This window comes from Kryptolebias marmoratus, linkage group LG13, assembly GCF_001649575.2.
Source record: "Kryptolebias marmoratus isolate JLee-2015 linkage group LG13, ASM164957v2, whole genome shotgun sequence".
Classification (NCBI taxonomy): Eukaryota; Metazoa; Chordata; class Actinopteri; order Cyprinodontiformes; family Rivulidae; genus Kryptolebias; species Kryptolebias marmoratus.
In genome coordinates, this window is record NC_051442.1 from 8,106,047 (window position 1) to 8,120,836 (window position 14,790).

General features: G+C 37.1%; 2 protein-coding genes across 3 annotated transcripts in view; both read right to left on the minus strand.

Moving 5' to 3' along the window:
• LOC108238913 (glutaredoxin domain-containing cysteine-rich protein 2) overlaps positions 1 to 7,767 on the minus strand; it is a 41,242-nt gene extending 33,475 nt beyond the window's left edge. For both annotated transcript variants that reach the window (XM_017421280.3, XM_017421277.3), the window contains exon 1: positions 6,770 to 7,767. The gene's annotated coding sequence lies outside the window, so the exon portion shown is untranslated. The remainder of the gene's footprint in view (positions 1 to 6,769) is intronic.
• A 2,476-nt stretch (positions 7,768 to 10,243) lies between these two features.
• plac8l1 (PLAC8 like 1) lies at positions 10,244 to 14,214 on the minus strand. Its single transcript, XM_017421282.3, has 4 exons — positions 13,829 to 14,214; positions 13,213 to 13,445; positions 11,932 to 12,068; positions 10,244 to 11,783 (listed from the first exon to the last, which is right to left on the minus strand). Exons 1-4 carry the CDS (start codon positions 13,852 to 13,854, stop codon positions 11,652 to 11,654), a joined length of 528 nt encoding a protein of 175 aa, XP_017276771.1. The 5' UTR covers positions 13,855 to 14,214; the 3' UTR covers positions 10,244 to 11,651.
• Between the last annotated feature and the right edge of the window lie 576 nt (positions 14,215 to 14,790).

A 14,790-nucleotide genomic window follows, 5' to 3' on the forward strand; every position in this document is an offset into this window, starting at 1 on the left:
GAATGAAAGATGAGGAGGAAGGATGGGTTGCAGAGAAGGATGCAGAAGATGAATTCCAAAGATCTGAGTTCATTCACACTCTCTTTCCTCTCCGCATCATTGCCTTCACAGCGCACACCTACACATTTTTTCCGCACTGCAGCCTTTTGACTTGTTGTAATCCCATGCACACAAACATACGCACGTTTGGAGATGAAATAACACCTACATCAACGGCCTGACAATGGAAGCATGCGTATCATGGATACAAAAACATTATGTAACACGTGCCAGCTTCTAACGCCACTCCATGTAAAGTCATTCTGGACATATACATATGATAAACAGCATATGTACCTGCTGCATGATATGAAACCAATCTGCTTGGAAAAACATAGAAGACAAACAAGAAAAACTGACATTATGAGACTGACAGACTAAAAATGGCCTGTGGGAGTTTTCACAGCCTAAAGGATAATGATGGGCGACAGCATAGCAGGGGCTTGTCATTGAGAGATTTATGCACTAGAAAGAATATACCAAAGAAGAAAAAAATAAATAAAATACTGAGATCAAAACATCATGATGTGACATGTGTGACAAATAGTTTGGTTTAAATATGCATAGAACAGCCTAAATAAGATGCAGAACTCAGAGGTAAGAAAGGAGGTCACATTGATAATAAAGAAGGGAATATATATATATATATATATATATATATATATACACCAAAGAACTTTCTGATTTTTTATGCTACTTTGAACTTTTAAGATATTCATAGTTATTCACAAGGAGGGGTACAGTTATTTATTGTTGATGAAGTACACTTGACTTAATCCAATAAACTTTCTTTTTCCCTCAAAAATTCAGGCAGGTAGCAATGGTATCAGTTAAATTTTGCCAATTACAAATCGCTTCTGTACTATTGCAGTGCTAAAGAACTGATACTGAGCTAACAGACACCACTTAATTCACCTCAAATTTTCACTTGTTTACACTTTATAAAATCTTCAAAATTCAAAATCAAGTGTTTTAGATGGATAAACAACAAAACCACCCAGTGAAAAACTCCAGTTTGTTTATTCAGCGTACACTTCACATCACCCTCTCTAACACCAACAGTAAAACAACAAAAGAGAAAACATCATTTAACTGCAGTCCACACAGGCCTGAATAGAAAAATAGAGAAATTAACACTTCAAAGGGATTTAGTTTATGCCAAGATACATAAAAAATAAATAAATCAATGTTTCATTTTAATTTTAAGACTCATGAGATGCCACAGAAACAGCCTTCCTTTATTCAGAGTACATTTCTGTGGAGAAGCCATCTTTTTTCCTTTTTGAAACAACTCTAAAATGAAGAATGAATGTATTTATAACCTGCTGGCTCAATTATAAAAGCTTTTTTTTTTGACGCAACAATTTGAAACTTTTTAAACTCAAGTGAAGAAAAAAGAACAACCTTAGGTCACCTGTCATTATTGCCCAAAGGGGCGATAATGTTTTTGCTCTTGTCTGTTTGTGGTGTTAGCTTAAATGAACCAGTGGACTGATTTCAATGAAACTCTCGGAAAGCAATGGGTGTACATCTTCAGGTGAGTAACTTTCTGAGTTATTCCAATTCAAGATGGCCACTACATCTAACTAACAGTAGCCAACACAAACATGATTGCAGCTCAGTCAATGTATAGATACTGAGCTAGAATTTGAGACGATATCACATAAGATTACACATAATATTTATTTATTTTCACAAATTTGGTACATCAAATATCAAGTTCAGTGTGGGATTTTCTAACCTCCTCGTTTTTATTTCCTCCAATTTTCTCCACCCAGTTCAAACTTCAAATCATGCCGCATTCATGGATACGGGAAGTTAAAACTCTAGCTGGTGCTTTTTGTTTTGCTATCCAGAGAAAATGTTCACACTGTAAGTCTGTGAATTAACCCAGCAAACAAGAAGCTTTGCAGGTGAAGGGGCCCTTGTAGGCTGGGGTCTCACTCAGAAGCAAATGTTATTTAAAAATAATAAAAAAAAAAAAAATCCCATTAAAAAGTGAAATAGCAAGAAGTCCTTCTGGCAATCTGAAAGAAACGACCTAAACATTCACTTTGAAGTTGTCACGAGCAAGAAGCCATCATGACACCTTCAAAGGAAGTGTTTATCCCCTGAGGTTTGGCTATGGATGTTAAAGACTTGTGCTCTGCTCTGACATCACACAGTGAAGGACCTCTGAGTTTGTACGGAGAAATCCCAAAACATGACCACACAGTTGCAGCAGAAGGAGGCCTTTAGGGCATTTATTGCCAAGAACCTACCATTTTAAAAGCCACGCTTGTTCCAAGAATTTAAATCTGATTGCATGTACAGTCTTGATTCTACATGTCTATATGCACCATAAAATGTGTTTATTTAAAGATGTTTCTTTTTAGTAATTATGGAATGCAATAATTGTATCTTTTTGTTTTCCTGGGTTTCATGTAAAATTTCCACATCTAAACTGCTATAAAACATTTGTTTTCTTTTACTATCCAGTAAAATGTGTTTTAATTTCCACGACTCGCCCTTTCTAGTCACATGAGAACCCTTTTAAAGTTGACTAATAGATTCACGGTTACAATCAATTATACCTGAGATGTGTTAAAGTGGTTTTCTCCTAAAGGAAATGACAAAAATCAAAGACTGAAGCTATTAAGATATTTATAGAAAAAGAAGAGAAAAACACATTTTATGTATTTACTTACTTAGTCCTTTAATTATTCTACGTGTTTTACTAACAGCACACAATTATCAAAATCATTCAAGTCCACAGAAGTTGTGGAAGGTTTTTTAAGTAAACAAAGGCCTCCAAACTATGTTAAATGATGTTTCCATTGTTGAACTACTCCTGTGTTTCTTATTTAGTCACATTTTTTTTATTTGTTTGTTTTTGTGACTGCTCACAAAGTTCAGCAATGTCATTTTAATAGGGTTTTTATACTGTATTTCAGTGGTGTCCAATGCTGGTCCTGGAGGGCCTCTATCCTGCATGTTTTAGATGTTTCCCTGCTTGTCAGCAGGTTTTCAAGTTTGGCAGGAGCCTGTTAATCACTCAGTCATTCAAATCAGGTGTGTCAAAGCAGAGAAACGCCTAAAACATGCAGAACAGTGGCCCTCCAGGACCAGGATTGGACACCACTGTTGTATTTGGAGGCCAAAGCATCTGTCTTGTAAGCAGACAAACAAAGACCTTAATGACTCTCCAGTGGGAGCGGAGTGAGACTTTATATTACATAAAGGAGCATCTCATGCAATTTAGGTTCTGTTTACACCACACTGTTTTTAAGTGAAATTGGAACAATTCTGTTGCATTTCAGCCATTTGTCTACACAACAGCAGCGATCGAATTCCAGGTCTCAGAGTGGAAGTTTTGTTTGTTTTCACAGGAAAACCCAATTTACCTGAGAGCAGAAACGTTTGCACATGTGCACTACAATTGCAGTCAGTCAATAGTCTACATTTTCCTAAAGCTTTTTAGACTTATAATTTAAAGTAGCGTGTACAGAATACGAAATCTAATTTTTTATTTTTTTTTTTTATCTTTTTAGTTTTGGATTTGCCATGTCCTGGATGACTGAGAATCTACACCAACTTTGCTCTAAGAAAACAAACGCATTTAAAACCAGGGACACACTCCCACAGCTGAGCTTTTTTGTGGGAAAGAAAATACAATAGTTTCTATCATCCCTTCTTTGCACAATGCACTGAGCTAGTCAATGTCAATGGCATCATGAGAAAAGAAGACTGCATGAATAAAAGATAGGCAGTAACAGTAAAAGGAAAATCCTGGCCATCGGCAGCAATGGCCCTTCTAACAAGGCGATGATCTGAAAGAGTACAGCCAAAGGGGTCAAGAAACACTTCAAGTCCAGAGCTGTCAAAGACTTGGCCAGAGCTACTGTTCTATAGGATCCAAAATTTACTTTTGCACAAAAGCCAAAAGATTATTTGTCAAAAAGTGAATTTTATTGAACAGCTTGTGCACACATCCTCAATCAGTGTTCTCTTTATTCACAGTCCACCTCAGAATGCATGCACGTTATTCTGCCGGGCATAATGCTTTCTCTGTGTCCACAATTATATACAGCCTCAAATGATCGATTCAAAGCACCTAGTTAATGTTGATGCACAGAAATGAATCTGCAGATTAGTGTCATTTTGGTGAATCATGACAATGACCAAAAGGGCAATCAGGGAAAGAAAAAGGCTTCTCTTGCAAATACAAGCTGATGATGGGCAAAATGAAGTTTGTAGTCATTTCATGCAGTTTATTTCTAACTGTACATTTCACTTCACCTCACAGTTTAGGTCCATCCATCATTAAACAATAACCATAAGTGTCATGACAATTTTTCAATGCTTATAGCAAATAACTCATGATTGATGAATCCTGCTCTGGGATATCATTTTAAAATGGGATGTTTAGTAGGTGAACCCAACTCATTCATTTAAATTATTACCCATTATGTATATATTGTTAGGACTCATAATGAAAACATGAATCAGTAAAGTCATACTTTGTGATATTTATGTGCTAAAAACTAGTGTCATTTCATGTTGTTTAATAATATTTTATATTTTGTTTGTAATTTATTTGATTATAACTCAATGTATTTAATGACTGAAGTGAAAAGACAGTACTTTAAAATTCTGCTTTGTATCAAGGAAAGACAACAGCAACCTTCCTAACGTCTACATCCTGCGTCACCCTGGCCTTTTAACAGCTGCAAGACTCAACAACGGATTAGAAGTGCCTGTCGTTACAGTACAGCCTCCCTCTGCGCTTGGGGGGTGTGATGATGAGACAGTGCAGATGGCAGATTGAGCAGACTCTCTTTTAAATCTGCATATAGTTTATGCAGAGTCATTGTTCACGAGCACAGGAACAACTAACATTCCTGAATTAAACAGTCGTGAATGAGCAGTATATAAACTACATCGGTTATGAAAAAAACATCATAGAGGTCCTAATACGTTACTGCTGTCTGTCACATTTGCAGGAAAGTTGGACCCAGAACACAGACCACACAACGAACTTAAGTAAAACTTAAAGGACTTATTAACTAAACAAAACAAACCAGCTGGCGTGCCAGCAAAAACACAAGGATCACAAGGAACGAAGCTGGTTGAGTACCACAACGAGAAATAGACTTCCAGTGCATGGCAGCAACAAGGAACCAGCAGAGAGGAAATGCAAGGGAACAGAATATATGGGCTGGCGGCTGATGATGAAGTTGGAAACAGTTGATTGATTACAAACCAGGAACAGGTGTAGATGGGAGTGGCAGGCTGACATGGAAAAATACTGACTGAAGGACAAGGTGGCTGATGGCACAGAGAGAAACACATAGAAGTATGCAGACAGTGGAAGTAAAAAAAAAAAAAAAAAAAAAAAAACAGAAAAGGACTCGAGAATACAAAAACGGTCACAAGAAAAAACAACCAAAGATTGTGACACCGTCACCTAACTGAATAAGAAATTGACAAATAAATGAATATGCATGTACACTACCTTCCTTTTTTAAGTATAGGGTCTACCTTTTAAGTAGAAAGCTGTGTGTGCCTTTTTAGGTTTCCTTTCATTTGTTAAAAGTGGTTAAAAACATGACAAAATATGTCTGTGATAGCAGACAAAGGATTTACCACCGACTACTAGGAGTGTGTGGTATAGCCATTTTGGTCAGATCTTGAAAATAATGTTATATGCAGACATGCATTAATGCAAAATCAAGATGGTTGTGGTAGCCATCTTGATTTGGGTTAACTCTAAAAGTTAACAAGTTGAATATGTGCAACAAATTAATGACTTTTGAGCATTTCAATAATATCTGTCAAGTGGTTAATGAGGTATTAACACTACAAACAAATAAACACACCCCAGGCCAAAACAAAAAACAAATAAACACCACCTTTTGGCAACAAGAAATAAAAATGACTACAAATCAGATTTTAAATGAATATGTGAGAAGATTGGGGCTCAACATTAAAATGAAACTTTATTTTTTGAACTCAACATTTTTCTTTTTTGTCTTGTTTAGTTATGGGCTGTATGGTATAATGTGATTCAGAAAAACATTTTTCACATATGTGACGAATATAAATTTACATGTATAGAAAAATGAATTAAATTTGTTGTTAATTGCTTTAATCCTTAGAAAATGACTCGTAGAACTTGTATATTTTGTAAGATCCATGACAAAATTGCAATCACGACTCTCAGGAATGCATGATTTTTTATAAAGAAAACATTTTTTGTTTCATGTGATGCAAGTTATTTTAAGAGCAAATTCATTAGCAGAGAACAAAAATGTGTGAAAAAAGAGGTAAAAGCAGGCAAACGCCTGGTGTTACACAATCTGTGTTCACAACAAAGTCAAATCACTTCTACCCTGAAATCCCTCTAATGTCTATAAACGGAACAAACAAATAGTCAAAAATAACTCCCTAATATGAGGAGTGGAAGGGTGCCAACAAAAGTTTCCATCATCACAGACACAACAACATACAGACAGGACTACTCTGCTCAGTGATAAAGCACAAAAACTGCAAACACTTCTCGCCTCGGGCTAAACAACAGCTGAACACCCCACCAACAAAATCATCCCCACAGATGATGCATCTGAGAGGAGGACGCACTGAAAACCAGAGCTGCACAGAAGAAGGACAAGGACGAGGCAAAAAGAGTATCGGAGAGACTGATATGATGAGCGAGAGCAAGGAGGAGTGTGTGGGTTTGTGTTATGCAAACCCCAGGTGGCGCTTGTTGTCCTGGATAGAAGTATCACCAGAGGGAACCGACTGATCCAGCTTAGCAGGTCTCTGCACACTTCATCCTTTCTCTTCTTTCATTTTTTTTTGTCTCCCAAAAACGTGTAGCCAGTGCTCAGCAAGAGATCAAGAAAAAGAGAAGAAAAAAAAATGACAAGAAGTTACAAAAGATTTGAGACGATGGACAGGAGAGGGAAGGAAAGGAAGGCAGGAATGAAGAATTCAGACGAGATGTAATGAAGATTAGACAAATGAAGAACAAACACTTCACCTTTGGCTTCTTGTATAAGAAAACACAATAAATTTCAGGTTGTAACTGATGCCTTGGTCTTCTAGTTGCTTCTCTGTGCAAGTAACAGTTCATACTGAGCGTAATTATTGGAAGAACTCCTCTAAATACATCTGCATTCATCACCCACATACACACACCCACACACAAAACACACCTCCCACAGGGGCTGTTGTCGATAACAGCTTGTACTCTACACCTAATGCCTCTGTGGGGATAGTTGTCTTTGTGCTGAAACAGCAGGAAATAACATCCACAGAGATATTTTATGGTGCCTGTCTGGCTGCTGACTGAGAAAGGGCTTCACTGTTCCATATCTTGACCTCCACTATTGCTTTGGAAATCCCAACTCTGACCTCACATCAGCACTTAAAACTGATGTCACCCTGCTGAGCAATTGTAAGGATGGAGGAGACAGTTGTGGCCAGATTTGGGGCAACATTGCCCCCTAGAGGCTGAGACACGGGAGTGTCTCTCGTAGAGATGGTCAGGCTGTGGAGTGTGTGTAATATGAAAGTACAGGGTTAAAGACCTCAAAGAAAGGGTGAAGAAACTCATGCAAGGAATGTTTTGTTTTTTAGGAGTCAGGGAGCTCGAAAATATGTGTAGCACACAGAACAACATAACACTGGTTGCAAAAGCAACCAAGCTGAACTTTTATCTGCCCTATAGGAGTCACATAAAGAGAAGGTAAGAACAGATCTTTAAAGGCCAGAGCACACCGAGCTTAGGTGTAGCTCATGCCATTGATTACCTTGACTCACCTAAAAAAATCAAAGGAGATAAAGACCTTCTACTCATTAACTGTCACACAAGAAAAAACAAGCTCTTCTCTGAACTCCTACAGCTCATTTGAGATTAACTAAAAGGAAGTGAGGGGATGTTCTGTGGCCTGACCAATCAAAATTTAAAATCCTTTAAGGAAAATCATAGACAAAGCACCTCTTAGGACTGGGACCATCCGATTTGCTTTGATAGTGTAAATCAAAAATCAGCATTCAGTATGAATAAGAGATTCAGTTGTCTAATGGGCAATTTGTGCATCTCTGAGGGGACTATTGATGCTGAATGGAATGCATGAAGCTTCTGGAGGAGTAGATGATCATATCTTGATGATATATTTCTCATTGCATGCCTTGCCTAATTCAGCAAGACAATCCTAAACATCACTGGGGACACTCTGCTAGAGTATGGCTAAAATGTAAAAACTGTCCAGCTGCTAAACAAATAAGACAATAAACTGATCAATTTATTGGGTTAGTAAGATTTAAAAGAACATCTTTACATTATAACAGTCTATTCCTGGTGGATTTTTGGTAAGAAAACTACTAAATTACTGTTGGAAATAATGACTGATTGTTTTGTGTTTGAAAAATATGACAGTTAAAGAGAGAGACCAGCAATTTTATGTTTAACTGTCTGGATAAAGTTTAAAAAATCGCTAATAAACTCTGAGAGAACATTTTATTTGCAAAGCAAACAGACTTCTAATTTACCAAGTCATTTGAGAGGCACTGATGCTTAAGCAGTACTATTAGTATGACGGTCATTTCTCAGCACGGGAAAGATGTTACCACAGAGCTTGAATGTAGTTCTGCTCGAGGCAGATGCTGCTCTCTAACAACCCCCAGTAGGCACCGAGCAGAGGCTGCACCAGTAGCTATTTATCCATTCAGGGCTGCCTGGAAAACAAAGGAGCCTAAACCAAACATTTTTTCCCCACATTATTATTATAATGACAATTGTAGGTTTACATTTGTCAATTTATTTAACAACTGTTGTGCTCTAATATTGCACTTCTTATTATATTATGTAAGCGTTAGATGACATTTGCTGCTGCTTGCAATGATTTCTAAATTAGAGAAATGTTATGGAAGTATCTGAATGGTATGAAAGGAGTTGTTTGAATTATCTAAATGTTTAATGAAGGAGTTATAAAGTTTCTTCTTTTATTTCTATTTGTGTAAGAAACACTGGTCCATCCTTTATGAAATAATGATGGGAGATCCAGTTCATTTGTGGGATTTGTATGATTTCACTCAGCTCACCAAAAAGAGCTCTCTTTTGCCTCTCAAACAGCTAATCAGCAGTAGTATAGGTGAATAATGGTTCGAGACGTTTCTTTTTGGTGAACTGAGCCAGGTAGGAAAACATGATTTTCATTATTATAAAAACCAGTTCCACAATCACAGCCCTGACACTTCCACTCAGTCAGACTGACTTTTCTAATTGTTTCGGTGCTTTAAGAAAGTTTTAATTAGGGTATGTTTCTAATTTTCATTCATTCAGTCTTGTTAATTGCTCCACACATTTTACCGTATCACTTGCTGCGATCCTGTTCTCTGATCTTCACTCCTGATTCAACCCTCCAGTCTCAGCTCCACGTCAGAACTCTCCATCTTCAGTGTACTTCCTCCAACATCCCTTACCTTTTGCCTCCACTTTTAGCTCACTGGTACTTATTACCCCTCTTGCAAAAGTCTCAAATAAACCAGAAGCCAACTTTAAATAATGTCAAAATCTACACTTAAGAACTGAAGTATGTTTAAAACATTTACATTCATTAAATTAGCTCACTGAAATGGAGACTGTACTCTGCTGAGTATGACCAGATTTTTATTATTCACGTCTCTCTCCGTTTTTGTTTCCAAACCAATTTTCTCCTTTTTTTTCTTATTTCATTTGAGACAGCTGTCAGGTGGGAGACCACATCTGCAAGAGTTACCAAATTACATATTTGCCCTTTGAGGATCCATCTGCTTTTGTGAATAAATAACATTTTCATATCCGCTCTGTCTGGTTGGCATTTCAGGTTCAGGGAACCAGAGCAATCAAGACTGGATTAATAAAATGGTTGGATGCTTCTGGGTGAATAAAGTAATACATATTCAAAAGAGTAACTGGAATATAGAAATAGGCTTTGGCATCTGGAAACTTTATTTGTAACTGAAGCTGCGCTGTGGTCAACGGGACAGTTAGCTCAGCAGTTACACCTTGTTAGTGAACCAAATGGCTTATTAGGGTTTAACCATAATTAGAACAGAGATTCTTTGCATTTCTTCTAAATGCAACAATAAAATTTGCATCATTGGTCAAACTTTCAGATGTTATGTGTAATGATTAGTTGTGTGCTCATCACACCATATGTGACATAAGGTCTAGAGATCATGTTTTCTCACTTTATCTTTTCTTTTTTCTATGTTTGACAGGGGAACACAATCTGTCTGTTGGCCTTTTTTCATAATAAACAAAATTAAAGAGAACACAAATCATGCAGAAAATTCTACACTTCATTTATTCCACTCCCTATTGACAAATTGCCTTCATGAAATCTTGTCACATTGCTTTTATTTATTTATTTATTATTTTTAAGCAGTAGACAAAAGCCAGAGCAGATTTTACAACTAAACTGGGATCAAGCATTCCTTCGTGTGATGGTATGTGATTGGTACAGTGAGAGCCGTATTCTATAACCTTGGTTTGCACATTGAGAGCTAACATGCCCACATGACACCCACAGAAACTGGAGACTCTCCTTGTTTGGATTAAGACAGAAATAACTGCAGGCTTGTGATGGTATTTCAAATGAAACAGAAAGGTTAAGTTTTCAGCTTCCTGTGTGTGACTGAGATTTCCTGACAAAGGCTGCCAAAACCAAATCAAAATATAGCTTAAAATAATATATTCTAGAGCTTTTGACATGAACTTTTGTTTTTATAAGAATCCATCAAGATCTAAAATAGTTTTACAGCCATGGATGCTGTTTCTATTATAGTTGTGATTGTTTTTATGTGACTTAAAACAATAGTAAATATGTTTTTAAGTGGGGTTTTGTAGAAAGGTTATCACGCATTTTAAATAGCTCTCTGAACAAACTTATTTCAAATAAATAATGTTTAATTTTGACTGAATTAACAAACTAATGGCTTGTCAGAGTAATGCTAAGATCAAAGGGAACTGTTGTCAACTTAAAACAACTCAATTCTCAAAATTTTCATAAAGATTCATGTGAATGCCATTTTATAAACCTATATTTTGATTGTCATCAAATTTATATTACATGGTTATTTTCATAAACTTATTTGCAAGCACAAGTAGCAGCTGCAGCTAGCTGCAGCTAGTCAATGTGACTGCATTAACTACTAGCAGGTAGTATCATCATTTCTGCAGAAATAGTCACTTAATGCAAAATTAACAGGGATGTAGAGGTTTATGAAATAACGTTTGCATAAACAGCTATTGAATTTTTGAGATTGGAGATGTTTTATAAAGGCAGTTTGGTCAGAACTAAACCAATTTCTTTAAACCGAGGCCGTTCAAAAATCATCCTTTTAAACTGTATATCAAAGTTCCTCTTTTCTAATTTAATTTCTATGTTAAATAACAGGTTTAAATTATTTTTCAAAAGGATCTTCAGAGGTATTTTAAAAGCAAACTAAAGCATGACATTGATTTTTCAAGCTTATTTCCATTGGTACATTTGCTGCAATATACAGTAAAAACAAAAACCTTAGTTACTGTCAACAGTTTTGTGTGTGTATGTATGTATGTGTGTGTTTGTTTATTTGTTTTTTCAAGAGCATTCGAGTGCAGTAGACACATGATATGTCTGGCTCTTCATCCTCTGCTTCATCTCCCTTATTATTTGACACACAGCCAGAGGGTAACAGCAATACACTGTAGTCCAGTCCTCACACACACTCCCCTGTGGATTAATATGCAGGATGGCAAGGAGCAAACACACATGCAAACAAAAACAGGAAGCATATGCAGGCATAACAACAGAAGATGATTCAGAAACAAATACTAACATTTTCATTTCCTTTTAAGAAATATTTATTGGGATGACTCACCCGTATCTTGTATCGCTCCCTGATCCCAACCCGCATGGCAAAAGTGGATCCTGGCAGGAGAGGCATGCACAAACACTCCCCGTACTGGTGAGCCAAGCTCAGGTCCAAACAACACGGCACCAGAGCCCCCAGAATACCTGCAGGCACAGGCACACGCAGGAAAAGTCAGACTGTGAATAATTTGTGGAGACTTTTCATGAGGCATCTATAAACCCCTTTGAAATGTTTGTCAGATCCTAAAAATCACAAAGAATAGATGGATGATTTGTTAGCTCTTACTGGGTTAATTTATAGGAGAGGGGAAAAGAAAACATGCCTGTTTTCCTAAAAGTTGTTTTAGTTTTTGGAGTTTTTGTAAAGGTTTCTTGGTTTGGTTTATCAGACATAGGCCTATTAAATTTTTATAAAACTAATTACATTACAAGTGCAGCTATAAAAATGTTTGTTATGTGGTGGACAGGTATATGAAACTGCAGCTGTCTCTGCACCACAGCTGTTCTTAATAAGCCATTAGGCTGAGAAGCAAAAAAGAAAAAAAGAAACATTACTGTGATAAATTCTTACATGAATGCAAATCTGTATTTACTGTGCAAAAGTTTCAAGTTGAAAAGAAAAAAATCTCAGACAATAAATGACAGAAGCATTTTACGGTTACTGACGTAAATGTTTGTCCATCTGCAGTGTTCTATCTAGGAGGTATGACAAGATAAAATTACCCTTCTTGTCAAGTTTTACAGAGAAAATTCAGAGCTCAGACACAATGAAAGTCTATGGAAGCTTGGGTGAATATTCTCTGTATTTAGGAGAGATTTGAGTGAAAATTGTAAGTTCTGTATATCAGTGAGACACACTGGGTGAAAGAAGACAAAAACAACTTGTGCAAGTGCAAAACTTTGGAAAGTTTGGACAGCGCATTAAGTTGAACATTATGTTCCAAAGTTTCCAAAGATCATGAAATTTAAAAATGTCTGTTCAGATATGTAAACTCCAACTTTCTGTAACCTGTTTAAACTTTTACTGTTTTTTTTTTACTGTGAAGTATGTCCGATCTATAAAGCTCCACAGAGGGCTGGGTTTTTTCTAAAAAGAAATTCTAAATTTTATCCATGTTGCATAATGTACTGCTTCCAAACGTCATAGCACACTATTGCTGATCAAGCCACACATTTTGATTTTTTGTTTTTAATGCAGTGGCACCCCTAATCAATGCATGCTGTTTTGCTGTGCACAAACATACTGTGTGTAGTTTTTGCTTGTGAATTATAACTGTGTTTGTATTACATGTTGTCTTGTCTCCACAGACATCAAACAGGCCGGTGCTCCAGTCTCCTCCCGTCTGAGTGATGGTGGTGATGGTTGTTGTGGTGATGCCGAGGCCCGGCTGCGTGAGCACTGGGTCCATCAGTGCAGGGGCTTTGTTTGACCTCCAATTATCTTCATTTTGTTTGGTGGAGCTCCCTGCTTCCTCTTCATCACTCAGCGATGCTGAAACTTTTCTGGCTGACACTTCAGGTCTGGAATAACAAATCTGTGTTCAGATTTCTGGACAGGTGGTTCGATTATTGACTATAAACCTTTTCTGCTTTTCAAATTCACGAGGGATTTCTGGAACTATTTATAGTCCACGAAAATTTCCCAACATTGTAATTTGATTTAATTAATTCCCTTTTCACATTTTTTTTCACATAAAACTAAAATATCAGGAAGGCAAACATGAGAAGTTTACAGTTTAGTGCATAATATGAATTAAAAATAGATTTAAAAGCTCTCCTTTTTCCATTATTGTTTTAAGGGGAAAAGGGCAGGATAAAAGAGTTGTTTGCTGTCGTTCTATTGTGTTCTGTGCTGACAACAATGTGCACTGATGGAGACAAAAAAGGAAAAAAAAAACACTTACTGGTGTGTGACTGTTGTCTCCTCCATGACTAGAAGCTACTGGCATCCAGAGACGGGTGAGACAAGGAGGCGAGAGGAGAGCGAGCAGGGAGTCAGCAGGAAAGAGGAGGTGGAGGAGGCGAAGTGACACTCTCCCAGTGAGAGGGTGTGCGTTGGAGCAGATAAACCAGCAGTCAGATGGCTCAGCCAGAAGCTGCGTGACCGAGATAAGTTTCCTGGTTGTCTTCTGTCTGAGACTTTGCTGTGCTCCCTGCTAATGCAGCAAATGTAGAGAGAGGGCCAATATACATCAGGGCTCACCAGGGTGACAGTCTAGCACACAATCATGTGGATGCATGCTTAATAAACTCAGAAGTCATCATATAAAGTATTAGAAATAAAGTGACACCGATCAAGTTATTTTTTTTACATGCAAAGATGATGTGAAATATAACGGCAAACAAAAAGAAATCAATCTAAGCAATTTGTCTGACCCATGACACACATTGGTGTTTCTAAAACTAACAGACTTATATTTTGAAACAGTACAGTAAATGTTACACTTACCCTCAGGGTAGAAACATGAGTGAAAATGTGAGGCGCTGGGAAGTGAAAGATTCATTTTAAAAGCAGTGAAACATCTGTGGTTTCTGTTTATAGGGGGGTCACTTCCTGTGTTCTGACTCTGACCTTTTAATTTAGACTGATGCACTGTGTTAGTACAAGTAAGTAAGTAAAAAAAGGAGGTGGGAGCTTTGTACGTGATGGAAGAGCACGTAGTGAAACTACTACCATAAGGGTCTCAAATGCATGTACACTTTACTTGATGTCCCTAAAAGATTATGTTGTTTTGACAACTAAAATTTGCAATATTCAATCTTGTTACCTACTTACCTTTATGGTAAAAGATGGAAGTCGGTTTGCCTTGTAGAGATCGGCCGTTTTCCTGTCAAGACAACTGTATTAATGGATACAAACAAAACT

What these genes read in the sequence shown, in the direction of transcription:
- plac8l1 (XM_017421282.3), bottom strand. Translation starts at nt 13,854, where the DNA reads ATGGAGGAGACAACAGTCACACACCA. An exon ending in GAGACAACAGTCACACACCA is followed by an intron (nt 13,446 to 13,828) that starts GTAAGTGTTTTT and finishes TTGTTATTCCAG; the next exon opens with ACCTGAAGTGTCAGCCAGAA. An exon ending in CTGTGGAGACAAGACAACAT is followed by an intron (nt 12,069 to 13,212) that starts GTAATACAAACA and finishes CTGTGCCTGCAG; the next exon opens with GTATTCTGGGGGCTCTGGTG.